This window comes from Halichoeres trimaculatus, unplaced genomic scaffold (assembly GCF_033239565.1).
Source record: "Halichoeres trimaculatus isolate MK-OKI-2021-1 unplaced genomic scaffold, fHalTri1.1 fHalTri1_scaffold_12, whole genome shotgun sequence".
Lineage (NCBI taxonomy): Eukaryota > Metazoa > Chordata > Actinopteri > Labriformes > Labridae > Halichoeres > Halichoeres trimaculatus.
This window is the reverse complement of record NW_027437190.1, coordinates 31980754-31995319: the sequence shown is the minus strand read 5'-3', so window position 1 is coordinate 31995319 and position 14566 is coordinate 31980754. Positions and strand designations below refer to the sequence as shown.

The following is a 14566-nucleotide window of genomic DNA, read 5'->3' as shown; positions in this document are numbered from 1 at the left end:
TCCAGATCCAAAGCCAACACGTGAACCTGATTGAACCTGACGAAAACGGCTCTGGAGGAGAGGAAACACAAACACTGAGTCTCTGTGGCTGAAGTGCACGTCGTCACTGATGGTCATATTTTCTGACTACTCTTTATTTGTAATTAGTAGAGCCTTTTACAACACACAAGGTGGCCAAAGTGCTTTCCATTAAAACCAACAACGTCAGAAAAATTCAAATTCAATATAAAGACAATACAATACAATTATAATGGCAAAATATCTCACCCCACTACTGTGTGTTAAAAGCCAGTCTTTTCTTTGTTCAAGTCAACTTTTTACTGGATACAACACGCCGAGGTAAGGTACAGTTACGAAGCGCTACGGTTTGAAACGTGACATCAAGCTAACATTGTAGTAGCCGGCTATATGTAGTGCTATCGGAAGCCCAGTGCCCTGATGTATCTGTAGGCTAACTTGACAACAAGTAAACACTGTCAGTTTCTAAGTAGTTTAGTAGCTGTTTATATTTAGAGCAGCTAGCAGCCCAGTGCTCTAAGACATGTCTGTAATGTGTAACGTTTGTCCTGGTTCTGTCCTGCCAGTCATCTACCAATCAGAGCTAACGTAACCTCACTCTTCATTTTATTGACAAACTCTCAAGTTTGAACAGACCACTGCAGAATAACTGCTGACTGTGGGTTGGAATCAACATTAGCACAAACAGCTTAGCCCCTGTGTTAGCATTTAGCTTGTGCTCTATCACTCTCTTGTTTCTCTTTCTTCTGCTCTTCTGTCCTTTTTCTGTCTGACAGGCTCCAGTGTCCACCATCACTACAAAATTAATCACAGAAATCGTTTTCAGCAGAGAAAAACACAGATCTCTGTGTTTTATCTCTTCTCTCTACTAAACTTCATCAGCCAGCGTGGTGTTGTCATTGAGACTTAGATGTGTCGTATATCAATCCAGTCCTGGATGACCCGAATTAGAAGCTAAGAAATAGCAGTTTATAATAACCTGTAACCTGTAATATTGGCGCTGATAATCTCATTTTAAAGTGTGGATTATGATCAGACATATGTCTAGAAGAGAGACTTTTTCAAGATCACTTTCAAACTCCTCACAGACTCTTTAAAAAGCCCAAAATCAGTTGTGGTGCACATTTCAGGGGCCAGCTTGTTCCAGAGTCTGGCCAAGCAACTGCTTGCTCTGGGGACTTTCAGCATGAGCTGGTTTGAGGACTGTAATACCCAAGTGGGGTTCCTAACACACACTAAATCAGACAAATAGAGAGGGGCAAGGTTATTACAGGCTTTTTAAAGACAAAAGTAACATTTTATAAATAGGGCTGTCACTTTAATGTGTTAATAAGATAAATTAGTTACACCGCAAATTATAAAAGTTATAAAAATTGATGCATAATTAAGTCTGCCAGCCATTTCAAGACCCAAATAATCTTGTTTTCTCTGACTATGTAAACACCAAAACTACCTAAGAAGAGTGGACTCTCTTCTTCCATGTTCTCTTCCTGATTTTGATCCAAAAATCAGACAAGATGCACTTTTTCTGATCAAATCCATCTCGGGCGCTCCATCCTTTGATCCTCTCCATGATCTCTGTCGTCTTTTCTCACAATGGTGCTGCTCTTTCTCTCTGAACTACCATGACACATCCTCAGTTGGAGCGTGAGCTGTCTGAACTTTTCTGACTTTCAGCGTCTCGCTATGCCTCTGGCATCTCACATCTTCTCCTCATATCCATGCTGAGCTCTCGTCCAAAGAGCAGACCGCTCTCACCCACAGAAAATGGTTGAACACTATTGGCCATTTGAAAAAAAGTGGATTTACGAATCTTCTTTTCTTTGTGTATTTATTTGATAGTCAGCTCTACGATTTTGTAATATCCTAGAATTCAGAATTTATGTTTGGAGACCTTAAGCAGATATGAGATAAAAATGTGATTAATTCGATTAATTAATTACAAATCATTTAATTAATCAGATAGATTTTTTTAATCACCTGACAGCACTAGTCATGACGTCACATTTTGACCTGCTAACATCATTTTTAGCCCCAAATATTTCTGATATTGCACTCTGGATTAATTTTCTGCTGCATTTCAAAGCTTTAATCTGGTCTTGTGGCTTTCACACCACGATGAAATCATTCCTTTAAAGACATCAGCTGTAAGAGTTGTTGAGTTTCTTAGAATCAAAGTGACAGTGGCGTTTTTTTCTGTGAAGACATGGCTGCTAAGTAAAGCAACTTATTCAAAATTAATTTTTAATTCCTTAAAGAAAGAAACCATTACTTTCACTTTCGGCACCTTTTTTCTCTGCTGCCTGTGTTGTTGTGTCTTAAACTTGCGTAAACAACGAGCTCTATGTGTTCTGCTCGGTCTGAAAAACTTTCACAAACTTCAAAAACAGATAAGTCAAAGAGTTCTTCCAGTAAAATCTCTCAGTGATCCTGAACGCAGCCTTCTCATACTGACTCAGTAATCTTTATGAGAGTGAAAGCTGTCATCAGTCTCCTCTCAGTTTATTAATCCCTCCCTCTGTCCTCCGTGCTCATTGGCTCCCTGGCTAACAATCACACGTCTGATACTGCAGTGAAACAAAACTCTTCTCTTTATCGCAGTTCAAGCTTCACTGCGTCGCCTGAAATGAGCCTCGAGCTGCCAGCGTCTGTCAGCAGCAGGGGTCATGAGTTTGGTTTTACTTTTAGACTGAAGCCGCCGTCGACTCGTATTGATCCACAATTAGCTTCTCTTCTACTGTACGGCTAAACGCGTCCGCCCTGACAGAGAATCAATTTGTAATCAGCAGGCCGAGTTCAGATAGTTCCTGGACGGGGATTTGGACTGGGATCTTGCGGACATTTGATTGCCTGATTGATCAGCAGGAGTATTGCTACCAAAGCCAAAACGCAGGGATGTGGAGCGCCTTTCCTCACGTCACAGCAGCTCTTAGCAGTTCATTCAGTTGTTAAACTTCCCAGCATCCCTTTGTCTCCAGCTTTCTACTTTCCATTCAGCCTTTTCTGGTTAAATGCTTTTGTTTGGGCGTGTTTATGTTCTTTTAAGAGTCTATCTGATCTGACTTCAGATTCTGCATTTCTTCCTCTAAGTCAAATAAACTGAAGCTGGGCAGTAGATCTTCAATTAGTGTGTTTGTTATGCTAACACCTCAGAGCAGGCTGGAAGAGAGGAGGCATTTTTTCTCATCATTGAGCTGATTACAGCTTCAGATTGGTGAGTTTGATCACTGATTTTCAGAAACACAGGATGCTTTTAAGAGCAGCTGGCTTTGAACTTGTACTTTAATGAATATGGTTATAAACAAAGCATGATTTAGAAAAACAGATGCATCTTTTTATTTCGGATACTGTTGTCTGATACAGGGTTAACTCTTCCTGGAGAATTAGTTTGTAACTCCTAAAATCTCTTAAAACAGTCTCTCTAAATTACATGTTGGTGTTTATCTTTTATGAGGACTTTAACTGGAAGTTCAAAACAAGCAGTTACTCACTCCTCTCCAAACACAAGCCACAACAAACCAACTCCTGAGATGGGAACCATTTCAGACAGTAGAAGGAGACTTTTAAAGCCAAAACTCTGTTATATGCCGGACTTCTACCAGATCCATGTCCGGTCCATCTCCACTCCAATGTAGTTTGGCTCCAGGCTTTGTTGGACTGAGTATTTTCTTCAGTTGTTACTGAATCTACATTTTTTCACCTCCATAACAAGCGTCTCTTGGCCTTAGCTCCTCCTCCAAAATGAAACTACATAGTTAACCTCAAACCTTGTGATTGGTCCACTGAGAAGGATCGTGTCCCCTTTAGTTACAATCCCAGAATTATCGGACATTAGCTGAACATTTAATCTCCTGTTGTCTCCTTTCTGTCCACTCTTGTAATAGTTGGGACAGTGACAAATAAGTTTTGGTGTGATGTCCAAATCAAAAATTTGCTTCAAAGATACAATGAGGATCTGTTTTAATTGGACTGCAGTGCCACCTTCTGGCCTGGAGTGTCACGCACACTGTCGTAAAGATGTAACTTTTAACCAGGCGTCTGCTTATTTTTTAGCTAACTTTCTTTGTTCAAGACAACTTTTTACCGGATACAACGGAACGTGGTAAGGTATTTATCAGAACAGTTAAGTAGCGCTGTTGTTTGTTAGCAGCCAGCCTTATGTAGTGCTAGCACCCCGGTGCTACTATGTCAGTTCATTCAGTGGTTTAGTAGCTGTCCATACATAGCACTACTGACAGCCTGTGCTGTAAGACAGGTCGGTAATGTGTAACATCAGTACTAACATGAGCGCTGGCAGGACATGGCCAGAATTCAGGTCTTGCTGGTAGGGTTGTCATCTGTCCTGTAAAATACGGAATCGTCTCATATTTCACACTTAAGCATTGCGTCTCGTTTTGAATCAATATGGGATGCGATTTGTCCTGTATTTTCAGTTTGCCTTGAACACAGCACCATCATGGCTGTAGCCAGGTATGAGGTCAGCGAGGTCCGGACCTCACCTATTTTTTCTGAGTTTTTTTTTTTTCTTTCCTTTTTTTTTTTTTTGCCAAATATGCCCAACTGAATAAAACATAAACTCATAAAAACTTGAAACCTCTCTGTGAAACGTGCTTGTAAATTGTAAATTGTGGTAAATATCCACGGGGGAGGACCTTGAGTCACGTGACGTGTGCTTTGTTTTTGGCTCATATTAATATTAATATTCCCATTCCACAGAAAACAAGTCACAGAGAGTAGTGCAAACATGACCAAGAGATAAAAACAGAATGCACTGGATGCATTTCTGGCAAAGAAAAAGAAAGAAATTGACAAAGAGGAACATGAAACCAAAGAGGATGGAAGAGAGAAAAGAAAAGTGAGGTGAAGCACAGAGAGGAGGGTCATTTATAGATGGAAGGGAGAATATCCTTCGACGATAGGATGCCTCTGGTCACTGGAGGAGTCAGCTAGCCTTTGATGTAAAAAGTTGATTTGTTTTTTTTGTTTTTTTTAGATATACATTTTTGTTTGGAAAATGCTGATTTCACATCATCAAAATATATTTAAACAATAAACATCTTGCGTGACTTGTAGCCTCCAAAAATGCGCGTGTATCACGGACCTAGCACCATTCTGCCCGAATTCAACATGAGTTGATCTCCGCCTACTAATAGCGACAGTTGATTGGTTGATTTTAAGAGTGGAATAAGTGCTCATTATTAAATGGTTGAGAGAAAGTCAGAAGAAATCAGAAGTATACATGTCCGTGGCTGTGGCTGCATCTGGTACTTCACCCCGTGCCCCAGTGAAAAGCAAAGGATACAAAAACACAGACGTGAGTGGGAACGCTCAAATCACTGGAACTTAAAGAAAATACTTAGTCTTACTTATCAACATGAAACTTTAGCAAATACATTACCACAACTGGTGCCCCACTCTGCTATTGGTAGTCAGGCCTCAAAGTTGGCAACCCTACCTGCCAGTCATCTACCAATCAGAGCTAACGTAACCTCGCTCATTTTATTGATAGACTCAAGTTTGAACAGACCACTGCAGAATAACTGCTGACTGTGGTTTGGAATCAACATTAGCACAAACAGTTTAGCTCCTGTTTTATAGAGTGATACAGCCCTAGCTAAAGGCTAATTAGCCTTTAGCTAGGGGAGACTTTTTCAAGAGACTGGAGAGACTACATCTCTCGGCTGGCCTGGGAACGTCTTGGGATCCTCCCGGAAGAGCTAGATGAAGTGGCAAGGGAGAGGGAAGTCTGGGCTTCCCTACTTAGGCTGCTGCCCCCGCAACCCGACCCCGGATAAGCGGAAGAAGATGGATGGATGGATGGACTTTTTCAAGATCACTTTGAAACTCCTCATAGCCTCTTTGAATAAAGTTAGGGTGTATTAATTGTAGCATAATATGGGCTAAAACAAAAAGATTTAATGCAATTTCAGCTAAATATCTATGCCATTTCTCAACCACATAGCTGCACTTTGTTGACTGCAGGCCACACCCACTTTATGCACTGTGCAGGAAGCCCACAGCGCAAGATCATTAGAGGCGAGGACAACATGAAGTTCTGATAAAAACAATTCAGAATATTTCCAGATTTCCCAAGCTAAACTTTTCATGGAAAGTTTCTTAAGAGATTTTGGAAATTAACCAGGAATTGTCCGCCTCTCTGCATCCCTAACCAATGGGATAGTGAATGAGTCAGGTTTGGCCTCTTCCACCCCACCTCGACGTGTGACCACTTCAGGATCGGGTCAGGCCACCCAGCAGACTGCTCATGATGATGTGAAGTCGTCTCTTATTGAGGGTGAAGTTTGACAAAGCTGCTGTGGTGTGAGGCGAACTGAACAGATCTGACAGGAACAATTCTCCAGGATGTTTTCAATGATTCACAACAGTCTGTTTGAGTCATTATTGACCTTACATGCGGCCTCTTCAGCACACGGTAAATCAGGACCAAAAAAAACAGATGTGAAAACCTCCAAACAACTGTATCATCTGAAATCTGCGCAGCATCAAACCGCTCCGCGTCTTTGCTACACGTTCAGCGAGGAGCAGTTTCACATGTGTTTTGTCTGGCCGCGCTGCTCATGAGTGTGTGTGCGTGGGAGTGTGATGGCAGCGTTTCTCATGGCTGGGCTACAGAGCCGGCTCCACTCGGGGGCTCTCTGGGGGGGCATTAACCTGCTCAGCGTATCCTTCCTGCGTCTGCTCCAACAGCCCGCGCACGGAGACGTGAAGCTGTTTGTGATGAAGAGGCAGGGATGGATCTCTGCGAGAGGAGGCGTGCATGAAATATTTTATACTTTCTTAAAATCCAACATCCAGCATTGCTGCTTTAAAAATCTCTGGACTCTTTCCGGATAAGGTCGGGTCCGCTCTGCTGGGCTGCAGCTGCCATATGGAGCAGGCGCTCTGCAAACATCCTATTACAGGTCGTACATCACGGGCCTGACAGCAGCCATTCTGCTCTGTTTTCATTTCAGTCACGAGTGCAGCTGTGCAGGAGAGCAGCTCGGCTGTGCCGCGTTCACCCGCTGAGAGCCGGAGCACGGTCACCAGGGAAACGCAGTGCACCCTGGGGTGTTTAATGTCACAGAGAGTGACTTTATTTTAAGCTTGACTGTGCTGTGCCAAAGCTGTGTACAGATAATTTATGTTGGTGGCTTTTCTGGACATCTCCACGTCAATTTAGTCAGAGCTGAACCAGTTTAATGATTTCGTCTTTGGAGATTTAAAAAAAAAAAAAAGAAAATCTCGATCCACATGTTCAAACTGCCCCTAACAAAGCACCTTCAACCCAAAACAAAGTGAGTGTGATCTGATTCGCTGAGATCTCTACTTTGGAAGCGGCCTCCGCCGGGCCGTAGTGCTTATTTGTAGACGATCAAACCGGCTTCCTTCCTCGATGTAATCTGTCCCACATGGACTTCTTCAGAGTCCATTAAAGTGAAGAGAAGTGGGATACATGTGGAGGGAAAGTAGGTGCCCGTCTTCTGCCTCCACATGCGGCTTTGATAGAAACGTCTGTCAGGCTTCAGGCCGTTTGAGGGAAATGTGATTTGTGAGGTTGCGCCAAACGTCTCGATCTCAATCCGTCTCCATGAAGGACGTGATGCCGTTAGCGATAGTTTGAAATCCGCGTCTCGAATTTGAGTGGTGATGTTGAAAATGAATGTTCAGGGTAAAAAAACAGGTTGGGAAACAGATTAATTCAGCAAGTGAGTCTGCACGTCTCACCTCTTCCTTTAAAGCTGTGAGTGAGTTCATCAACGTGCTGCACTTACTCTCCTTTTGTACCGTCCTTTCTTTAAAGGTAAAAGACCAAAAAGTTAGGGGAGAAAACACCTTAATTATTTCTGTTGGTTTAACCATAAAATCATCAAAATCTCAAAGTATCCCCCAAGGACAAAGTTTTCTGTTGCCCATAAGTTATTTCCTTTGTATTTGTTTGTTTGTCTTTAGTTTCGTTAAACTAATCAAAAGCGGGAATAATCCCTGCATCAGTTTCATTTGTTCCAGTTTATTTCCTGTTTTAGTCGTTCATCTATTCAAACATCTGTTTGGTTCCTTCTTGCTCCAAAGTCATCAATGATTTGAAAACACACACAAAAAAAAGTTTTATTTGATGCAGAATTTGATATGTATTTTTATTTATCTGTAAATCATCAATGAAGCTGTAGTTTTCCATGGAGGCCTCACAAGCTCTGAAGTCATCCTGGTTTTGTAGACCAAGCAAAGCTTCATCTGTGAATTTTGTGAATCTGATGCATCTTTGAGCATAAATTGACCGCCAATAAGTCACAACAAATTAAGTTTTGTTTTATATAAAACTGTCAAAAAACTAACTAATTAGTGATGTCCAGAGCTTTAAGGTAAAATTCCTTTTTTTTTTTTTTGCTGGGTTACGACAGTTTGTTTGGTGGATTGACGGTATGCTATGATTTTTTTTTTTTTGTTGTTTTTTAAAGGCCGTCATCCTTGCTGCAACAGTTGCTGGTTTGATTCCCTGTCTCAACCCTCTGATACAAAACTTCTACCACTTTTTGCTCCCTTCCCATATTACTTCTCTACCTTTACCGGCCCTATCAAATAAATGCAAAAAGAATCCCAAAAAACATTAAAAAAATGAAAAAAAAAATTAATAAAGAAAAAAAAATCTTTTAAAGAAAAGAACTCAAAAACTTTTTTAAAGGGAAAAAGTTTAAAAAATTTATAAAGAAAAAAAATTGAAGAAAAAAAAGGGGGGAAAAAAAACTTTTTTTTAAAGAGAGAAAAGAAGTTAAAAACTTTCTTTTGTATTTTGAAAATTGAAAAAAAATAATTAAAAAAGTTTCTGACTCTTTGGCTTTTTATTTTTATTTTATTTTTTTCATCTTTTTATCATATTTTAAAACAGTAAATTATAATTTCTTACTACCTCATAGTATCAACTTTTTATCTCAAAATTTGTATACAGTTTTTCAAAATGTCAAATTTTTTGAGTCTTGTTTTTTACTTATCTAAGTAATTAAGTAAGTAGGTAAGTAAGTAAGTAAACTTTATTTATATAGCGCTTTTCACAGACAAACGTCACAAAGTGCTTCACAGTAATAAAAGAGTATATTAAAGTATATAAAATATATAAAAGATAGGTAAAAGAAAAAAAATATGTAGAAGAAGTATAGTTTAAAAAAAAATCTCATTACTTAATTTTAGTATCTCATTCAATTTTCTATTACCTTTTTTGGCTTTGTATCTAGTTTCTCCACATTTTTAATCTTGTATCATTACTGTTTATTGTTTCATTAAGCAAGGTTTTTTTACCTGGGCAGAAATCGTCTTCCATAAATCTTTGAGTAACATGAACTATAAATACTGAAGTTAACAACAAAGTCTCAGCTCAAACAGAGTTTCTAACTTGAATAAAACTGTGACTGTGAGATTCATGAGGCTGAAGTTTGAAATCATCAAACAGTGTCAGGGGAATGTTTGTGCTCAGAGGATCAGGGTCGGTGGACAAAAAGAAGGCGGCCTTCACTCCTTCGCTCCTTCGCTCCCTCTGTTTGGTCCGTCACTCAGCTCTCAGACTCCAGAGCAGGTAGTGAGAGGTGGAGCGCAGAGAGAGCTTTGTGTTATTCTCTCTTTTTGTGTCTCTCTGAGGAAAACAGCTGCCGTGTCCGCGAGGAAACGCTGCTTTTTTTCCCATCAGGCCGTTCTGCCTGTGATGGACTGCGGTCCGGTTTTGGCTCGAGCTGCGATGTAGGATGCAGTTTATGAGCCAGAACGCAGCGAGGGGTGGAGGCCCGGCTGTTTCTGGTAGAAGTACCCCCTCCTCCTCTCCTCCTCTCCTCTCCTCTGGTCCCCCGTGACGCTGACCTCCTGACTCCGTCCTGAGAGCGCCGAGGGAGAAGAGCTCCGAGCTCCTTCTCCACATCAGGCGCTCTGTTTTCTTTCAATTAGAATTCACTTCCACTGTTTGTCTTTCTGCTCACTGCTCGTAAATGATATCTGTCACACTTTCTCTGCTCTTGTGTTTTTGTCTTTGACTTTTCATGGGTTATTTTGATTCGGCTTGATTTCCACTGAGGACAAGATAACAGCTCGTCTATTTCTTATAGCAGGAGACAAATATCATTTTACTGTTTCAAACAACATAAACATGATGAAATGTCTTTTTCCTCTCTCCTGTATTTTTACCATATGAATGTTTGTTGACTGTTTCTTTCAGGAGTTTCTGTCATACAGTCTCTAAGGCTTTTTGTAGTATGTAGGGGTCTGTTTTGTCATATACTACTCTGGTTTTTTAGTTTCAGAGAAAATGGAGCTACATCTGATGGATTTTATTTTACCTTTATTTTAAATGTACAACACAAACTTTGGGCAGATGTTGCCATTTTAGTTATTTTGCTTAACATATCACAGCAGAATCATTACATTTGATTTTCAATACAGAAAAAAAAAAAAATCTGGAAGGGATTTTTATTTTTACAGCTGATGGAAAAACCACATCCATATAATCCACGTACGTATCCAGAAGTAAACGCCTCTAACTGGAAGTAAAAAGATCGTGTGTTTCTTTCACATCACTCCACTTCTATCTCACAGACTGTCTAACGTTAGAGTTGTTGTATTGTAGTTGTATTGCTGACTCAGGCCCCGTTTGCACGACGCCGAAAACGGTCGATTCCGCAAACATTTCTTTGCGTTTTGGCCTTCCGTTTAGACGAGACCACGTTGCGTTTTCAGTGAAAACGCAAACTTTTGAAAACACTCCCCAGAGTGGAAAGATCTGAATCCGCTCCTCCATCCAGCTTCGTGTAAACACAGAGCGGAGCGTCTCAGGGTGAAACGTTGACGTCACCGCATGCGCACTCGCAGTTTTAGGTGAAGGCTCTGCGCTCAGCCACATTTCCAGTTGAGCCAGTAGTTGGCGGTAATGCGCGTTATGGTTGGATTGCCGACCGTCTCACACAACAAAACGGCAGAAAAAGAAAGAACAGAAGAGGAGACTTCTCCTCCTGGAGTCGTATGAACGCGGATCATTTTCACGCCGTCCTCATGTAAACGCGGGTGGCTTTTGAAAACGCAAAGGAAGAATCGTTGCGGGAGTCTCCGTGTAAACGGGGCCTCATTCCAGTAGATGGCAGTAATTCACTGAAACCTGCCACCTGCATAGACAAACGGCGTTAGCACCGTGCATTGTGGGAAACAGTATGCCAGGTAGACTGGTCTGTTGCATACTGAGTAATTTTCCTGGATCAGTAGTAGGGATGGGAATCGAAATTAGGTCTGTCAAAAGTACAGGGTACCGATTCACATAAAATCAAAAGTATTTCCACCAAGCAGACTGGTTCGGTTCGTCTAGGTACGGTGCGCATTTTGTGGCGTTTTCACTGACTCATCCCGGGACAGATCCCCAAATAACCGAGACGAGCCGTCCCATTTTTTGGGACCCTTGCGTATGGGTGCCAGACTGAACCGATCCACTCTCTGAAGGTGGAGCTACAACACTGCAGACCGTTGATTGGTCAAAAGAATCATCACTTACCCCACAACAGCGGCTGCATTTCTCCTGGTGGCACACAGACTTCTCTGAAACAAAGCTTGATTGTTCTTTGTATCAAAGAGCTACATGCCAATCACAGAGAGGACGAAATGCTGCATGTCTTCCATCGTTGCTCTTTGTTTACTGTGTTGCATTTTTCTTTTTAGTTGGATTTATCAGCGGGGTAAACTCTGCTACGGCTTCATGCTATTGTTTAACAGCTGCGGCTTTCAGCATCCGACTTATACGCCACCTACCACAAGAGGGCACAGTTTGCTGTGGAAACACAAACAGGATCAGGCTTTACTGTACCAAACTGTGCCAAACCGTACTGAACTGTACTGAGCCGAACCAGACTGCTTAGTGGAAACGCGGCTAAAAGGTACCATGTTTAGGTACCTAAACGCATCCTTGTATCTGTGAGGGAGTGGAAGAGTTGACAATTTTCCATGCTGGACATGAACACAACATCAGACTGTTATATATTAAAGAATAATTATGTTGAATTGAAAAATAAATATATATTTATAAAACAAATTGATAATTTTTACCACATAAACACAAAAAAGTACCGGACATCGGTACCGTATCATTTCAAATGTGATCAGTAGTACATCCCCGGATTTTGTCATACTGCAGATTTTGCAAGTTTTCACATACTGCCTACTATATCCTGAATTTTGGCCAAAACAGTTGGCACTGCTAGTGTAGTAGGCGGTTTAGAAAACAGCCTCTGTGTTGTTAGAAACAAGGTTTTAATGAAGTTAGTTACTGACACTGCTAATGGTTTTTTTTAGATTTGGGGAAAATGTTACATCAAACACGTGACAGCACAGTGACTTGTGCATGTTTTAGTTAATGGGAACTGTAGTTTTGTTTGTAGTTAGGTTAAATGCAGCTTTTTTATTTTTTTCAGATCAAAATACAACAAGTGGTAGTCTCACTTGCTTGGAAGCTTTTTTTTTTTAATTTTTGGATTTCTTGGAGCTAGTTATGAAAACAGTAATTTCATGATTTCTAATGTTTTTTCTGTGGAATGTATTGGGGGGGGGGGGGGAAATTAGAGCAAAAAAATATATAACATACTGAATTTCGGCCAAAATAGCAGGCACAACTAGTGTAGTACGTGGTTTGTACAACAGCCTAAATCAAACTACACCTGTTCCTCAAGTGTCTCTTGACACCAAAACTTCTCACAGTCCCCTCAGCAACTCTGCTCTCAGAATTGACACGTGCTTCCAATAATGAATGGATAAAACTCTGCTAAATTAAATTAAATTAATAGTGACACAGCGCCAAAATGTTTGAACATACCTCATTCACACATCAATTATATTGATTTGCTTATTGATCCGTTTACTGTCTATGCTTGTCGTGTTACTGCTCAGTGTGTTTGATTATAATGGTGGACGCAGACTCAGCTCTCAGCACTTCTTGTGATCACTGGCATCCTTTTTTTTTAAGAGACTGTTTGATTTGTTAGAACGACCAAAACAACAAATGACATGGGTAAATAAAGAACTAGACACCCTGGTACGCGCTGCAATCCAACGCGAGAGCAGAGATTTAAGAGCTTAAGCAAAGTTATTGTCATATGATGTTGTTGTTGTTATTGATATGAATAACTTTATGAATGTTATAGAATCTCATCTGCTCATTAACCGGACTGTTTAGGGGGTGGATCAGCAGATAAACAGCTGTCTCAGGTGGTAGAAACAGTGTTTTGCGTGTTGGGAAAGTCCAGTGTTGGTGTCCACTTTTAGGCTTCTTCAAAGTCCTCCTCCTCTCAGTTTTTCACCTTTGGAGCTTTCTGAAGGCTTAAGACGCTTTGTAAATAACCTTTAGAAGCAGCAAACTCTGCTTCTGACCAAGGAACATGTTCTCCATTAGGGGCCGATATGAGGAAACTATGTCAGGATGTTTTTCTTTTTGTTTTCAGACTATTTTGACCTGCAGACAACATTTTCAGCCCCAAACATTTCTGATCCTGCATTATGAGCTATTTTTTCTTCACCATTTCATAACTTAAGTCTCATCTTGTGTCTCTGAATGCTCATTTTTTTCCATCACAAAAGCATAATTAAAGTCTCAATCCTCTTCACGTTGTCCTTTGAAATTGCCAACGCTTTTATTTTGAAGGAAACAGACCAACAGGAGCCCTCTGATGTGACCCCCTCTCCTTCTTTTCCAGGCCTTTGTCTCCCTCTCTCTGCTGTACTGGGCCCTGCAGAGCTTCTCTCAGCTGCTCAGCATCAAGAAAAAAGCCGACTGAGTCCACAGCAGACGACACAGACTGATGAGAGGAGGACTTTTCATATTTTAAGTCATAATTGTCAGAATAATTCCACATTAACACATTGTAATCACCTTTAACCGTGTATTTAACCTCGTCTGTTAGTGCCATTCATCAACATCTGCAGTTTTTTATTAGAGAAGCACAACAAACGTGTTTGCCTGATTCACTTTTTACTTGAATTTTACCTGTTTATCGTCTGTTTTTGACTGAAGCTTCATGTCAGAGCGTAACGTAGGAAAGGTAGATGGTGTTGTCTCACTGCATTAGTAGCCTCTTTTTGAATGTCCCTGGTGCTGTTTGAACAAAGGTGCTACTGTGATAATTACAGTAATATGAATCAATAACCTGTTTTTGTGTATCACCTGAGCCGCCGTGTAATGCCTTAACTATGCAACACATACCTCTTAAAGCAGATAGTGCTCACACTCATAGATGATAATTGTAGAGTTAACTTGCACAGAGCTGTACCATACAATGTTTTCCTCCTCTGATTGCAATAAAACACAACCCGACCACCCTTTGTTCTTCATTTTCTTAAAAAAGCAGACAGCGTGAAGCACAAAGGAGGACGTGAAGAGCTGTGAAAATCTCTGAAGCAGCAGATCTTGTGTGGGAGGGCGAACTTCACAGCAGGTGGTGCTGTTTGCCTCCACTATAGCTCCCTGTTGCTCCTGTGTTCTGCAAGAAGGGACGATTCAAGATGTTTGTTAAAAAGCACTTTGAGCTTTGTATAAGCA

General features: G+C 40.8%; 1 protein-coding gene across 1 annotated transcript in view; it reads left to right on the top strand.

Annotated features, from left to right (window-relative positions):
• agmo (alkylglycerol monooxygenase) overlaps positions 1-14340 on the top strand; it is a 69960-nt gene extending 55620 nt beyond the window's left edge. The window contains exon 13 of the mRNA XM_074683786.1: positions 13725-14340. Coding sequence (XP_074539887.1) covers positions 13725-13805 — 81 coding nt within the window. The 3' untranslated portion in view covers positions 13806-14340. The remainder of the gene's footprint in view (positions 1-13724) is intronic.
• Positions 14341-14566: the final 226 nt, after the last annotated feature.